This window comes from Peromyscus maniculatus, chromosome 19 (genome assembly GCF_049852395.1).
Source record: "Peromyscus maniculatus bairdii isolate BWxNUB_F1_BW_parent chromosome 19, HU_Pman_BW_mat_3.1, whole genome shotgun sequence".
Taxonomy (NCBI): Eukaryota; Metazoa; Chordata; class Mammalia; order Rodentia; family Cricetidae; genus Peromyscus; species Peromyscus maniculatus.
This window is the reverse complement of record NC_134870.1, coordinates 4,627,965-4,641,307: the sequence shown is the minus strand read 5'-3', so window position 1 is coordinate 4,641,307 and position 13,343 is coordinate 4,627,965. Positions and strand designations below refer to the sequence as shown.

The 13,343-nt window shown below is 43.1% G+C and overlaps 1 protein-coding gene across 3 annotated transcripts in view; it reads left to right on the top strand.

The window, feature by feature from the left end:
* Positions 1 to 11,368, top strand: part of Znf521 (zinc finger protein 521) — a 309,484-nt gene extending 298,116 nt beyond the window's left edge. For all 3 annotated transcript variants that reach the window (XM_076554761.1, XM_076554760.1, XM_076554759.1), the window contains one exon: positions 10,561 to 11,368. In XM_076554761.1, the coding sequence (XP_076410876.1) occupies positions 10,561 to 10,590 (30 nt within the window). In that variant the 3' untranslated portion in view covers positions 10,591 to 11,368. The remainder of the gene's footprint in view (positions 1 to 10,560) is intronic.
* Positions 11,369 to 13,343: the final 1,975 nt, after the last annotated feature.

Below are 13,343 nucleotides of genomic sequence, written 5' to 3'. Positions count from 1 at the left end.
CCTTGCGCAGAGTTATTTATCTTTAAGGTATTAAAATTAAAGCACGAAGAAGGGGCACTGTTCACGGATGTAGAATTGGAAGGAGGTCATTCTTAAGCTTGTTTACAGATGTTCTGGTTTAGAAAGCACCAGTGTGATAAATTAAACATTACAGTGGAAAAAACTAAGGCCTAGCAACAACTGGCGCCTGGACACATCTGCCTGGGAAGAGCTGAGTTAATCCCTGAATATCATGTGAGACAGTATTGCCTGTCAAAGCCTTCTGCCCCCAGCACACCGAGACTACAGTTCCGGGTCCGGGGCCGAATCATGACCTGGCCCTCTCCGTTCGGCTCTGTAAAGTGTGACTGCAATTTACTATTGGCTCCTTGCAGTTAAGCAGGTCGCTCAATTTGTTGATTGATTGTAAAAAATAGAAAAATCAACTTCATACTTTTAACATATTTCCCAGTGGCCACTTTACTTCATTGAGCCTGTTCTTCCAATCTGGAACTTTCTGTGAATCTCAATGCAGACTGTTGTGAGTTCCACAGGGGAAAATTTCTTTCTTTCTTCTTCTTCTTTTTTTTTAAAAAAAAAATGTTTTATTGTGTTATGTTATAAAGACAGAGAAACAGAGACAGACAGAAAGGTACTTCCATGCCACAGTGCATATTTGGGGGTCAGAGTAACCCCAGGGTGTTGGTTCTTGCCTGCTGCCTTGTTCATTTGAGATGACCCTGGGGGGGACAGACATGCGCCAGCACAGCTGGGCTCTGCAGAGGTTGGGGTATTGAACTTAAGAACTGACACTTGGAAGGCATGCATTTACCCCCAAGACATCAATATCTTCAGCCTCCAAAGAGGAGAATTTTCAAGTCTTTCCAGTGTGCAAAACAGTTAGAAATATGCTTAAAACCGAAATTTTACTATTCTTTTTAAGGTCTTCCTGGAAAAAGGAATTGTTACCATATTAATATTGCTCATGTGTAGCCCAGCAATATAATTTGGCCTTTTGAAGTGACTTGTTTTATTTCTCTATACTGTTTAATTGTCAAAATACTGAGAATTATATGTTCCCACTTAGAAGTTGCATTATTTAAATAATTAGTCTTCGCTTCTGAAGACTCACATTAAACTAAGGCCCAGGTAATTAACTGAGTATTCTTGCTACATTATAAACCACTGTGAAATTTCCCAGATGGTTAAATATTGCTGTTTGTTTGTTCATTTTGTTTGTTTGTTTTAAAGAAAGGGCAAAATGTGAGCTTATGCAGTAATCCCAGAACTTGGGAGGCAGAGGCAGGAAGATCAGTGAATCATCTCAGCTAAATAGTAAGTTTGAGACCAGCCTGAGTTACATGAGACCCTTTCTAAAAGCAAACAAAAAAATTATAATTTGTTGAACATAGCCCTTTCCAAACTGATGCCTCCCCTGACTGCATGACCTTCACGAATCTTCAGCCCACCAGATCCTGGGATATCTACGAGACTGGTCTTCTGCCCCATGGCACTCAGCTTTGCCTGAGTTCCTGCCCTCCTTACTTCCTCCAGCTCCAGGCACGTGTGCATTCTCTAAGTTGGCTTACAGCCCCTCACAGAAGGCAGAGGGTCCTTGTTCTGTTCCCTTTGAACCCTGTCTCTCCTGGTAGATGGTATGAACTATGGCCAGGAACATCCTTCATCTCAATAGAGATGCCCACCCAACACTGTCTCTTTGGATCTTCCCAATTAGGAAACTACACTTTTATTTCTATACTATATTATATCCAGATACAATCATTCCGGCCTGTAAACATAGACCAGCAAATTGGTGGTGGTGCCTCTGGGGTTCTTTCCAAGTAGACATTCATTTCCACACCCTAAATAGTAACTTTCAGAGCTTAATTTCTGAGTCACTTTGGACACTGTTGCAATGGGAACATCCCTGAGCACTATTGTTTCCTTGACCTGAGGTGGACCATCCTTGGAATGGAGAGTAAATAGATGAGTGAGTGGACATTTCTGGAGCAATTTGGTTCTACCCACAAAAAGGGCAACTTATATCTCCAAGGACCCTCTGCAGAATTTCTGGATAATTGCCCACATTCATCCTGTGACGTTATTTTTAAAAGCCTGCAGTACAGTCCTGTGTAGTATCTATGTGTCTCTTTGTAGGACACAAATTATTTTTGTAAGGTGGCAGACATATCTCACAGACTGACTAGCACACTCTAGCACAGCGTGGCAAGCTCAGTCTGTTTCCAATACAGAAATAATCAAAACCTCCAACTTGATCACAACTCATAAGCCTGTCTGTGCAAAGACGGGTCATCAGCAGGGACGCCTAGTGGCCTCTGCTCCACACTGCAGCAAGGTATGTCCAGCCTGTGGCCTGTGGGTCACACCAGGGAAGGTTAGCGATGCATGCAGACCAATACAAGATCAAAAATGTAAAACATTATGGAATTTCCTTGTGATTCTGTTTTTGTGACTTGATTGTGTGGTTCTCAAGCATGAGCTTTATAGCGATGACAGCATCCCCTCATGGTATCTGACACACCATAGACCAGCATTTCTATATTTCTCCTTCGCCTGTGGAACAGTTCTTTCTTGTTGAAACTTAAAAACAATTCAATACTAAATTTTCCTTATCTCCAACCCTTCACTTATTCATGCACAAATGTTTTCCAAGTCCCATAAGGCAGCGGTTCCCAACTAAGAATGATTTGTCTCCCCAGAGGATATGTGGTAATGTCTAGGGACCCACATTACAGTAGAGACCAATACACCTCCTATAGTGCCCAGGAAAACCACAGCTTTCTATCACCTGATGTCAGCAAAGCTGAGGCTGGGAAACCTGTAGTAAGGCAAGCCCATGTTCATCTTTTGGAATCCTCTGCACCTGCATGCTGTTCTTTGAAATCCAGTGCAGGAATGGCATCTGTTTTCCACAGCAGTCAGAAAGAGTACACTGCATGCATCCCCTCCAGCGGTTCCCTCCAGCTTCCTGTTCTGTGCAACAGTCAGAAAGAGCACACTGCATCCCCTCCAGCGGTTCCCTCCAGCCTCCTGTTCTGTACAACAGTCAGAAAGAGCACACTGCATCCCCTCCAGCGGTTCCCTCCAGCTCCCTGGTCACACGTCTGGGTGCCAGCTCATGAACTTACTGTTCGTGCATACAGTAGAATCAGCACAATTCATGCTTTCTAGGTTCATCAACACTGACATCCAAAGACAGACCAGCACTGTGCCCTTCAGTAGGTTTTAACGGAATGCTAACTCTTTTCCTATGAAAAATACAATAGAAACTTTAATGCCAGAATTGTTTGAAAAACTAGCCTAAAGTTTATAAAACAATTCTCTCCTTGTGGGGGAAACAAACTCTAGTGTGACTGTCTTTTTCTGTCTGTCATAGCATATATTTTTCTGGTGATTCCATTTCACTTTTGTTTTAATATATAACTTAATGTCACCCAGAAAGTGCTCTGAGATGTCAAACCCATATGAACTGTTAAATGTCAAAAGAAAATGCATCAGTGTCTCTGCAAGTTCATGGTGATGACAGGGCCATATGAATACAATAAAGAGGGAAATTCCGTGGCTGCACACATGATCAGAAATGCAAAGTCTGTGGCCTTAGAGAGCAGATGCAGATCACGATAGGTGGGTTCTATGCTACAATGGAAGAGTTCTAGTGAACTTCAAATGTGAAAATCATGGGTCAGCTTTCCTGGACATAGGAAATAAACTATATATGCACATTGGTTGTCATTTTTACTTTCTGTTTCGGTCATCAGATCACTAAGGGAAAATAAGACACTGCATAAAGAACATCACGGAACATATCTCATAAAAATAGACATGTCCACAAACATGTTCCTGATGTTTCCCAGGTAGAGTCTATGAAAACATAATTGTGCAGAATTTCCCCTGACAGGACATGTAGTGACTGCTTTGCAAATGGGAATGGATGGAATGTTGGTTGATTCAGGTCTTTGATGCAATTCTTAGAACGTTCTTGTTGCCAGTGCCATGGCTATGGTGATTCTATTCATTCAGATTTGGGGGTATGAGAACTTCTCTGATTGTGTGGACTCTGAAAGCATTTCTTTATTAACATTCCTCTCCTGTTGACCTTATTAAAATGCTTGAGGTCCACCCTTTGCCTTTGTGACTATTTTTTCCACCATCGTCCAGGGTCAATAGACCAGCATCCTGTCATCACTCCCTGTATACACTTTCAAAACTATTTTACTACCAGAGAAGAAGTTGGAAATGAAAAAGAGAGAGGCTAAAAATGTAAAACTCTTGATTAGAAAGTATAATTTAATAGAACATGTATTGAACCAAATGTATTGATTAATGTAGAAGATATAGTACTTATATTGATTCAAACCAGAGATTTAGTACTAAAAGCTCTAAGCCAAAAAGCTGTTGCGGGTTGCTACAAAAGTCAGTTTAATGCTGTCCTTGGAATGCCTTCAGAAAGAAATTCTTCTAATGTTGGAGGACTAGGTAGAATGCCGTATATGTCAGTCTGTTCCCAGAGGGTTTGATTTTGTACTCTAATAGCTGTTACGAGCCTACATTATATCCAAGGAGTAATTTTCCTTAGAGGTGCCCAGCTCGCTTTGTGTCAATATTCTAGCATTTTAAGTCACGTACAGTATATGCTTCTGGGAACAGGGAAGGAGCCAGCCAGACTCATAATGGCCTGCATTCATTAATAAAGGCAGAGGTTTCTGTCCCTCCATTGCCCACTACAGGGAAGCCTCTTTGGCCTTCAGGGACCTCGTACAGACACATTTAAAGGAAGCTCTATTTTGAGTGGGCAGGAGATGAAATGTACGACTTGGAGGTATTTCTTAAGTCAGCTCTGTGCCCGAGCACAGGGGTGACCTTCTGGGTCAAAGAAGAAGGCAGGTCAAAAAGACTTATTATCCAGACTGTTGGAAACCAATTGCTTTTGTTTAAAAATAAATAAATAAATAATGGAAAAGCAGGGACGCTTAAAGGTGGACAGTGATGTAGAATTCAGTCTACAGCCTGGAAAGAAAGCTTGCAACCGAGTGTGAACCGGAATGTGCTTCTGAGAAAACAGAGAGCATACTGATTAGCCTCTGTGTTTACAGATAAACGGCCAACCCAAGTGATAAAGGGAAGGGTAATATAATTAGTTAATCGGGGAGATTGATTGCGGATGTTTGTGTTCTTCAACTAAAGGGAAGAAAACCAACATGTTACCACAGCACTGTCACCATCTGGTGAGAGACACAGCCACGCTTCATCTTTATATTCCTGTGGCTTTTTTTTTCCCTGCCTTGCTTTGTTTTTAAGCTGTGATTCCATCCGTTTGGAAGCATCTCATTTAAACTGAGTCCAGCCACAGTATAAACTGAGGGCGCAGTGGGTGAGTGGGAAGCTCCTCCTTTTCCGTCTCCTTTCTTCCTCTTCATCCTTTTTAAAATAACACGCTGATTCTCTCTTTCCTCTTAGAACTTGTCTATATTTGTGTTGGCAGAAGCATCTATAAATAGACAAGTCATGCTTTAAAGACAAAAAAAAGATTTACATCTTTGAACCAACAGTTTTGTTGTTTTTTTTTTTAACACAGCCCCCATTCCAATGTAGCTTTGAATGCTGCCACCACTGAACATTTCGGTGGTGTTCACAAAGCGTATGTCAGAGAATTGGAAAAGTCCAGACAATCTGGGGGCACCCCTTTTGGGGTAGAAATGGAATTTTTTAATCCTGAGAAAGTAGATTTCCTATCTGTACCCCCTTCAAATCTTAACTTTTATCATGGTTCTAGGTGTAGAAATTCAGATTCCCATCAAGATTTGAGGAAAATTGCATCACCTCAAAATTGCAAGGTGAACAGTTTCAGGGGATCGTGGGTTTTTATTTTTATTTAAAAAAATATTTTCCTTGGAGTGCATTTAAAATAGGATTAAATCGTTTGACCAGCAAATGTGGTCAGCCCTCCTAAAGACGAGGCTGAATTAATCACTTGTTAGGATGCCAAGCCTAAAATGAGAATTCCAGTCTTATGAAATGGAAGGCATCTCACATTTTAGAAGAAATACACAGTGCTAGGGGGATTTTTAAGGCCCTCGTCTGTTTTTTAGCTTCTAAGTTTATTTCACATTTCCGGGGCGGGGGGGGGGGGGGGGGGGGAGAAAAGAAAGAACGCACACACTCCTTCCACACCAGGCCCTTTACAATGAAGAGCGTGTTCTCAGAACCTCACTGTTAGTGCAGCAGGCCTACACAGATCTTCTCTTAGGTATGTTGTGGGTTTGGTTTTTTTTTTTTTAACACAAACCCCCCTCGTGTAAAACAACTGTTCATAACTGGGATTAATGGTTTTCAATTTTCAGTTCCTTAGACATGGGGTCTCCAGGAGATGGCTTTTTGCAGAGTAGAATATGGCTCTCTGTGGGATTGCACAAGTTTTCCTCTCTTCCACCTCCTTTTCTGTCTTCGCCCCCCACCTCCACCAATGTTGCTCTGATGTTCCTCTCGATTATGTAAAACACTTTGCCTTCATTGGAACAGATATTTTTTCTCATAACCTGTCATTGCATTAAAGTGCTTCGGGGACTGTGAATTGCTGTGTAAAATTGGTGAGATTACCCACTGCTTTGTTCTAGTGAAGTGGTTTCCTTCAGACCTAAAGAGCTCCAAACTCTGCGCCCGCCCGAGGTGCTGCTGGGGGAAGGCGGGCGGGCACTGGTGCTTCCTGCTTTCTGCTGGTGAGCTCCGCGTCCTTGGTGTCTCGGGGCTGCCTCTGTCGTGTGGTCCACTGCCAGGGCAACCATGAGCCACGCTGCCTCCTCTCTGCTTCCAGCTTCTGCTGTCTACATTTTGTCTGTCCACTTGCTTCTTGGCAGCCTGTCCTAGCAAATGATGTCTATGATTTCTTAAAAACACAAAAATCACTGAGCACTCTCATGGAAAGATTGTTTCCCATCCAAAGGGACATCTGAAGGCCACATCTGGAGACTGTGACTTTGTGTCTGTTCTCACCCACACCTACAAGACAACTGAATGAATGTGTGCCTCAGACACACCATCCGTCCATCTACATCAGGCTGTTTGTCCTTTCAGGGGACTTGGAATAGGGTACATGTGCAGGAAGCAGAAACATCCCAGGGATCCTCAAAGGAAGTCCCTTGAGAGGGTATCAAAAACATCTGGAATTTTCTTCCCCTGACCGAACAAAAATATGCCCATTTCCCATGGACCTCTGGGGATATGCCTCCTTCCCACCATGAGAATTGCTGTCGGGGGGCGGGGGCCGGGAGGTGGGGAGGCAGCCAAGAATGGAAGAGACCCTTAATTGGGCTGGAGCCAAAAAAGGGAAAATAAGTGTGATGGTATATATTGATTGTCAACTTGACAGAGTCTAGAATCGCCTAGGAGGCAAGTGCCTGGGCACACCTGTGAAGGATTATCTAGATTAGGTTAGCTTCTGGGCATGCTTATGAGGCATTATCTAGATTAGGTTAATTAAGGTGAGAAGACCCACATTAACTGTTGGCAGCACCATTCCACGGGCTAAGATCCTGGGTGCGATAAAAAGGAGAAAGCAAGCTAACCACAAGTATTCATTGCTTTCTGCCTCCTGACCATGCAACCAGCCGATGGCATCCCGGCTGTCATAACAGACTGTCTCCACAGACTGGGAGCCAAAATAAACCTCCCTGCCTTCAGCAACTTTGGTCGGGCACTTTATCTCAGCAATATGACGGTTCTAACACAGTGAAGGGGAAGGATCTTCACATGGCAGGTGTCTGTACACGATGGAACCTGGTTTCTGTTGAGGAGACACATCCATGGATCTTGACTTGGCATAAGCTTGTGTTTCCCAAGCCTGCTCTTGCCTCCTTCATGAAATTGTTTTTTCTGCTTCTCTCAACCTTCAAGTCCTTGGTAGCAGTGAATTCAGTCTGTTGCAATAATGTGATGAAAATATATCCACATATATAAAAAGATGTGTAAACATTTAGTGTGATTGTTAAAATCTAGATCTGTACCTGTGTCCGTTGTGAGGAAATAAGAAAAAAAAATAAGATGGGTGAGTTTGAGCCACATTAGGAAACTTAAAAATAAAATGATACAGGTAGGACAAGACCATTAAGTTATTTCTTTTTGAAACATTATTTGCAGAAAAACCAAAGTACTAAAAAGGCAGCTGCCAGCACCTCATCTTTAGCTATTAGTGTCGTGGCTTCTTGTGTTTATTTCATTTCCTAATTCTTTGTAAGTTTTTTGCTTTGTGTTTAGTTCAGACCTGTCTGTGAAACCACGTTGGACTTTGAGATAGCAACAGGAGCCGTGTAGTTTAGGGTTTTAACTTTTTAATGCTTATAAACCTCTAATCAGAGCTGTGTTGATCTTTGAGAAAACAGGAAAGTTTTTTGTTCCCATCAGTATTTTTAATATGCCTTCAGAAAAACACCTCCCAGACATATTCAAAATCAATACCCAGACAAAAGAGTTGGCATAAAAATAGTTTACTCTTGAATGCACTTTGAGGCCGGTACTACTAGAGAGAAAGCCATCTTTTGAAGAGAATGGAGCAAAGGGGTTTTACATAAGGGTAGAATAAACCAAAGCTGCCTTGCTAGTGAGATGTTTCACCATCCTTTGCAGTCTGGGCTCCAGCCCAGTGTGTGCTATGCCAGAATGTCACTCCCCAGTTGTAGCTGTTCACCACACAGTAATTGTCATGGCAGGAAGAGACCCATTCCCACTGTCCAACTCCATCAACAAAAAGCTAAATCTGAGACCAGGAAGGGGAGCTAGGCCCCTCCCATGGCTCCCCACGCCCTGGCTGGTCTACCAGCCCCAGTCAGGATGTGTCAGCTACACAGCCCTTGGCCATGCAGCCTATCTCTCTGAACAGGGGGCTGGCCAGCTGTCCTCAGGGATGATAAAGGCAGCAGAGATCTCGAAAAAAAGTGTTCGGTTTCAGATACTCATTTAGCTCCTCTTCACCTGTAAGGCCACATCTGAACATTTTAGTGATGTTTAAAAATTCCTCATAATATTGCCCAAAGTGTCCCATTTACATGCAATACTCTTGCTTCAGAAGCCTCTGGAAGATCTTCGCTAGTCAGAACAAAGACCTGTATGCACACTCTTGCTTTGTTGCCTTCACCGTGGCAGGGTCCTGGATCACCTCAGTGAAAACGTCAGCTGGGCACCCTGGCCGCTGCACAGCCTCCCCTGTGCTGAGGCAGGCCTAGGGAAGTCCATGGCATTTCTGGGTTCCCTTCCGTTGCTTTTGGTCATATCACTGAATTGCCATGTGCCTTTCTTCTTTAGACCACAAGAACGATGATGAGCTCAAGGCAGGAACCATGCCTCCTCCCATATCCCATATCCAGGTCAGGTCCTCTCTCCTGAGTGCTGTGAGCTGTGTCCGGTGGGGATATCAGCATTCCACAGGTTCTCATGAAAGAGGGAACACATGAAGGCCCAGGAGAAGGCCACAAGGCGAGCCTATAAAGACCAGTGCACCACAGGACAGAGGGCTTTGGGAAGTCAGAGAACGGAAATGTGCTTTAAGTTGGAGAAGCTGGAAGTTGTCCTGTATCAAGCTAGGCTTCAGAATTCTGATCAAAAGGAGTGAGTGGAGTGTGAATGAACTGGGCAGAACTGCTTGGAGAAGTCAGAGAGGAGAGCTCGGGCCGCCTCCAAGGCTCAGTCTCCATTCAAGACCTGGAGGCCTGAGGCCAACCTCTGTAGAAACTAGACCTTCCTTACCACCATGCTTGGAGCTGGAGAATGGCAGCACATTTTGGCTCCTCCAGCCCTGTATGTTGGACCTCGTTGGACAGGTGTCCCAGTTGCCCCCTCAAAATTTGGAAAGAAGTTATCTAGTCAATGAAAGGACATATAGTATGCCTGGGGTGAGGAGTACCAAACTGTCTAATGCTGCCCAGGAGCCTTGGGAGAAACACTAACACGCAGGCAGGGGAGTTAAAGCAAGCTGCTGGGATCTTCTACAGAGCCACAGCATGGCCACAGGTCCAACTCCACCCTGACAAGGGTGCTGGAGGTGCTTCCAACCTTTCGTCATTAGCTGTTAGCTCTATTCTTCAATATCCACATTTGAGGTTGGCCAGAGCCTCGACGGTCAACATTCGCCATCTAAGAGAGATCAGAGCAAAGCATGTTTCAAAAACGGGGATGATATGCAGATCAAAAACTGTTAGAACAGTGGTACCCTCCCTGGACATTGAACATGGGTTATGTTTTGATCAGTAGAGGTGGTGCAGGGTGGGAGCGTATTTGGAGGAGGCATGGTAGACAGAGAAAAGGTAGGGTACTTCCAACACCTCACAGGGCATCCTGACTCTGCCTCTTTCCTCTCCTCCATAGAGGTAATAGCTTTAGTGCACCTGTACTCTACCCAGACAGTTTAGCCTATGTGAACCTCCCTGGTCCAGCATGGAATCAATGCATCCATCCATCCCTGTGCTGAAACATGACAGCTCATGTCATTGGGTACCTACCAGCACTTACCTATGCTCATTTCTATAGGAAGAATATCACTGAAGCTTTCTCCCTCTTTTTTTTTCTCTACAGAATCATACGATGACCCAACACAGCAGTTAGTTCAAGTACAGCCTCTCAAGGAGAAGGACTTGTGGCACAAAAAGGGAACATGTTTTACTCTTTGCACGAAACTTACATTGTTAATGTATATTCTTCAGAAGCATTGTATTGTATCATACAACTTGTATTATCAAAACTGTTGGATGTTCATGTGTTGGAACTTTTGAGCACCAGATAGACTCCTTGTATATAAAGTGTTGCACATGTATTATGTCGTCGATGCTAAAATGGTCTTATAAAGACGAGTGGACTTGGGCCCTATTCAGGCAAGATTTTCAAAGTGAACAAAAAGGCTTAAGAGAAAATGTTTTCAAGGAAGACAGAACTTAAAAGAACTGTTATCTTGTGACTATGGTTGGACTTCCTTTTATTTACACTTAAGCCTAGAATTTCTCTTTTGGTATATCAACGATTAAAACTCAAGACTATTTTTTATTGCTGGAGACTCTGGTGCACCGTGAAGAGACATTCTCACAGAACAGAACCCTACATCTGGATACGGCCCGTATATATGTTTGTAAGCCTTGCAGTGTGACAGGTAGCCTCGCCATATACGCAATAGTTGTTATGTAGACTGTCAAGGGGTTTTGGTTTTTTTTTTCCTGGCTACATTTGAAGCTTTGAGTGTTCAAGGTTTTCCTTAATGATTTCACACAGCCAAATTCTTGAATCAGTTGAACTAATCTGTATGTTACTGTTCTCAATGTTTACTCTGCGGTCTGAACCTGGAGATTACTGGAATTGTTTTCCAAGAGGAAATAAATTCAGTTTACCATCAGCTATGACTGTATTTGTGTGTTTTCTTTTTCTAGTTACTCTTACCATTAAAAAAAGAAAGAAAGAAAAAGAAATCTAATTGCCTGCACCCTTGGATATGAAATCTGCTCCTAAGCAGATCCCAGGCATAGCCTCAATCATATTTAACCTTTGCACACTGGGCCAAATGCAGCCGGGAGGAGATTCATCATGCTGCATGGGAAGAAATCAAACCCAGTCTACTTGCACTGTCTTAGATCCTACCAGGTCACATTGTACTTGAGGATTCTGACATCACAGATGGATGTGATGGCTGTTTTCTGCATAATTTGCAGCCCAATTCATGTCATGCTGTGCAAATCTGAACTCGTGGTGGATGGCTGCAATTTGCGCGGCTGTTTGGCTTATGTGTACTTAAGGAGCAGCATTGTTCAGAAGACAAAGCACAGAACAGCAAGTCAGAGGGCTGTTAGTTCTGGCTCTGGCGCCGACTCCCAGTGGAGTCTTCTCCAAATGGCTTCATCTCCTGGCCTGGGATCACCCGACCAGGAAAGGTAATGGAACTTGGTCATCAGCCTTTTGACAGGCATGGGATGGCTCTCTGAGAGACCTGACTCCACAGCCTACCACAAAATGCTGAAGAAATAGAAGCTCCTGATTTTAGAGCTTCTGTGAAATGTTTTTAAGGAGGAGAAGAATAGCAGTGTGTGCACTGGACCTTGATAGACATCATTAATCTGAATAGTATAAATTATGATACTCGTGGACCACATTCATGGAGTCATGCTTAAAATGGTTATCACACTCTGAGTCCTGTGACCTCTTTTAAACTCTGAAGATCTCAAGCAAATAGCAAAATGTTCATAGCACTTCCGGGTAAGGAAAATGCAACCTGGCTGATGGACTTGTGACCCCTTGTCGCCTGTGGGCCTGCCTATGAAAACTGCATCTCCAGAAGCACAATGGTTCTCCATGGTTCTCAGGCCTTAGCCTACTTGACATTCACTGGCAGAGTTTGCTCGTAACATCATGGCATGCTGGACCAGAACCCCAGAGTTTCTGATTTCATTGGAGCTCAAGTTCATGCTTTTCTAAGAATTTCTGGGTAATGCTGGTTACAGACCACACTTGGAGAACCACTACCCTACCTCATTTACAAGTCATGGAATGAACGAAGTGTGAATAACCAAGTATATGATATTATTTATTGTGTTTCCAATAAAAGAAAACTTTTGCGAAATTTTAATATCATTCACAAACAAGTGTTTTATAGTGATTAAAGTATGCACACCTGCCATAATGTTTCACATATGTGTATTTAGCTTTTTGATGCAAGAGAAACCTACACCTATACATTTCACAATGGATTGCCAGCATGCTATTTAATTAAAAAGCTCTTTCAATGGCTACATAAATAATGAAGTATGCTTAGAATATGCAAGTGCATCCATAATTAAACTACTCAGCTATATTTTTTAAAAATTAAGATCTCTGGTCCATTCAGGATTTTGCACTTAAAATGAAATAATGATTTTTTAAAGGCTTTAAAAATTCTGGTTGTTAATAAGAGAATTATATTTTTCTAAAAGGAGGCTGTTGGTTTATGGAAAGCAGGGGTATGTTATCCCTGGATTAATTCCGAAGTTGCTCTTAATATTGTTGTCTCACAGAGACCTCCTAGGTTTGTGGCAAGCACCACGTCTTGGAATTCTCAGGAGGGAAGAGAGGCAGAGCTGCCCATTCTGACAGTGCACATGGCCAGCCGGCCGTGTGGTGCAGCTACCTCAGCACAGGCGGGGGTGGGGCATCCTCCCCTGAGACAAAGCTGGGAAGCCAGAAGAGTTGACCACTGTTCCTGCCACATTGATTGGTTGATTCTCCAAAGACTATAAGATACTAGCTAGTGGGCTCTTCTTCCTTGTAACCAGTCAGTCTTTGGATGATAAATGCTGAACAGTGCCCAGACAGCTCTGATAAGTTATCTTCTTTATATTTAT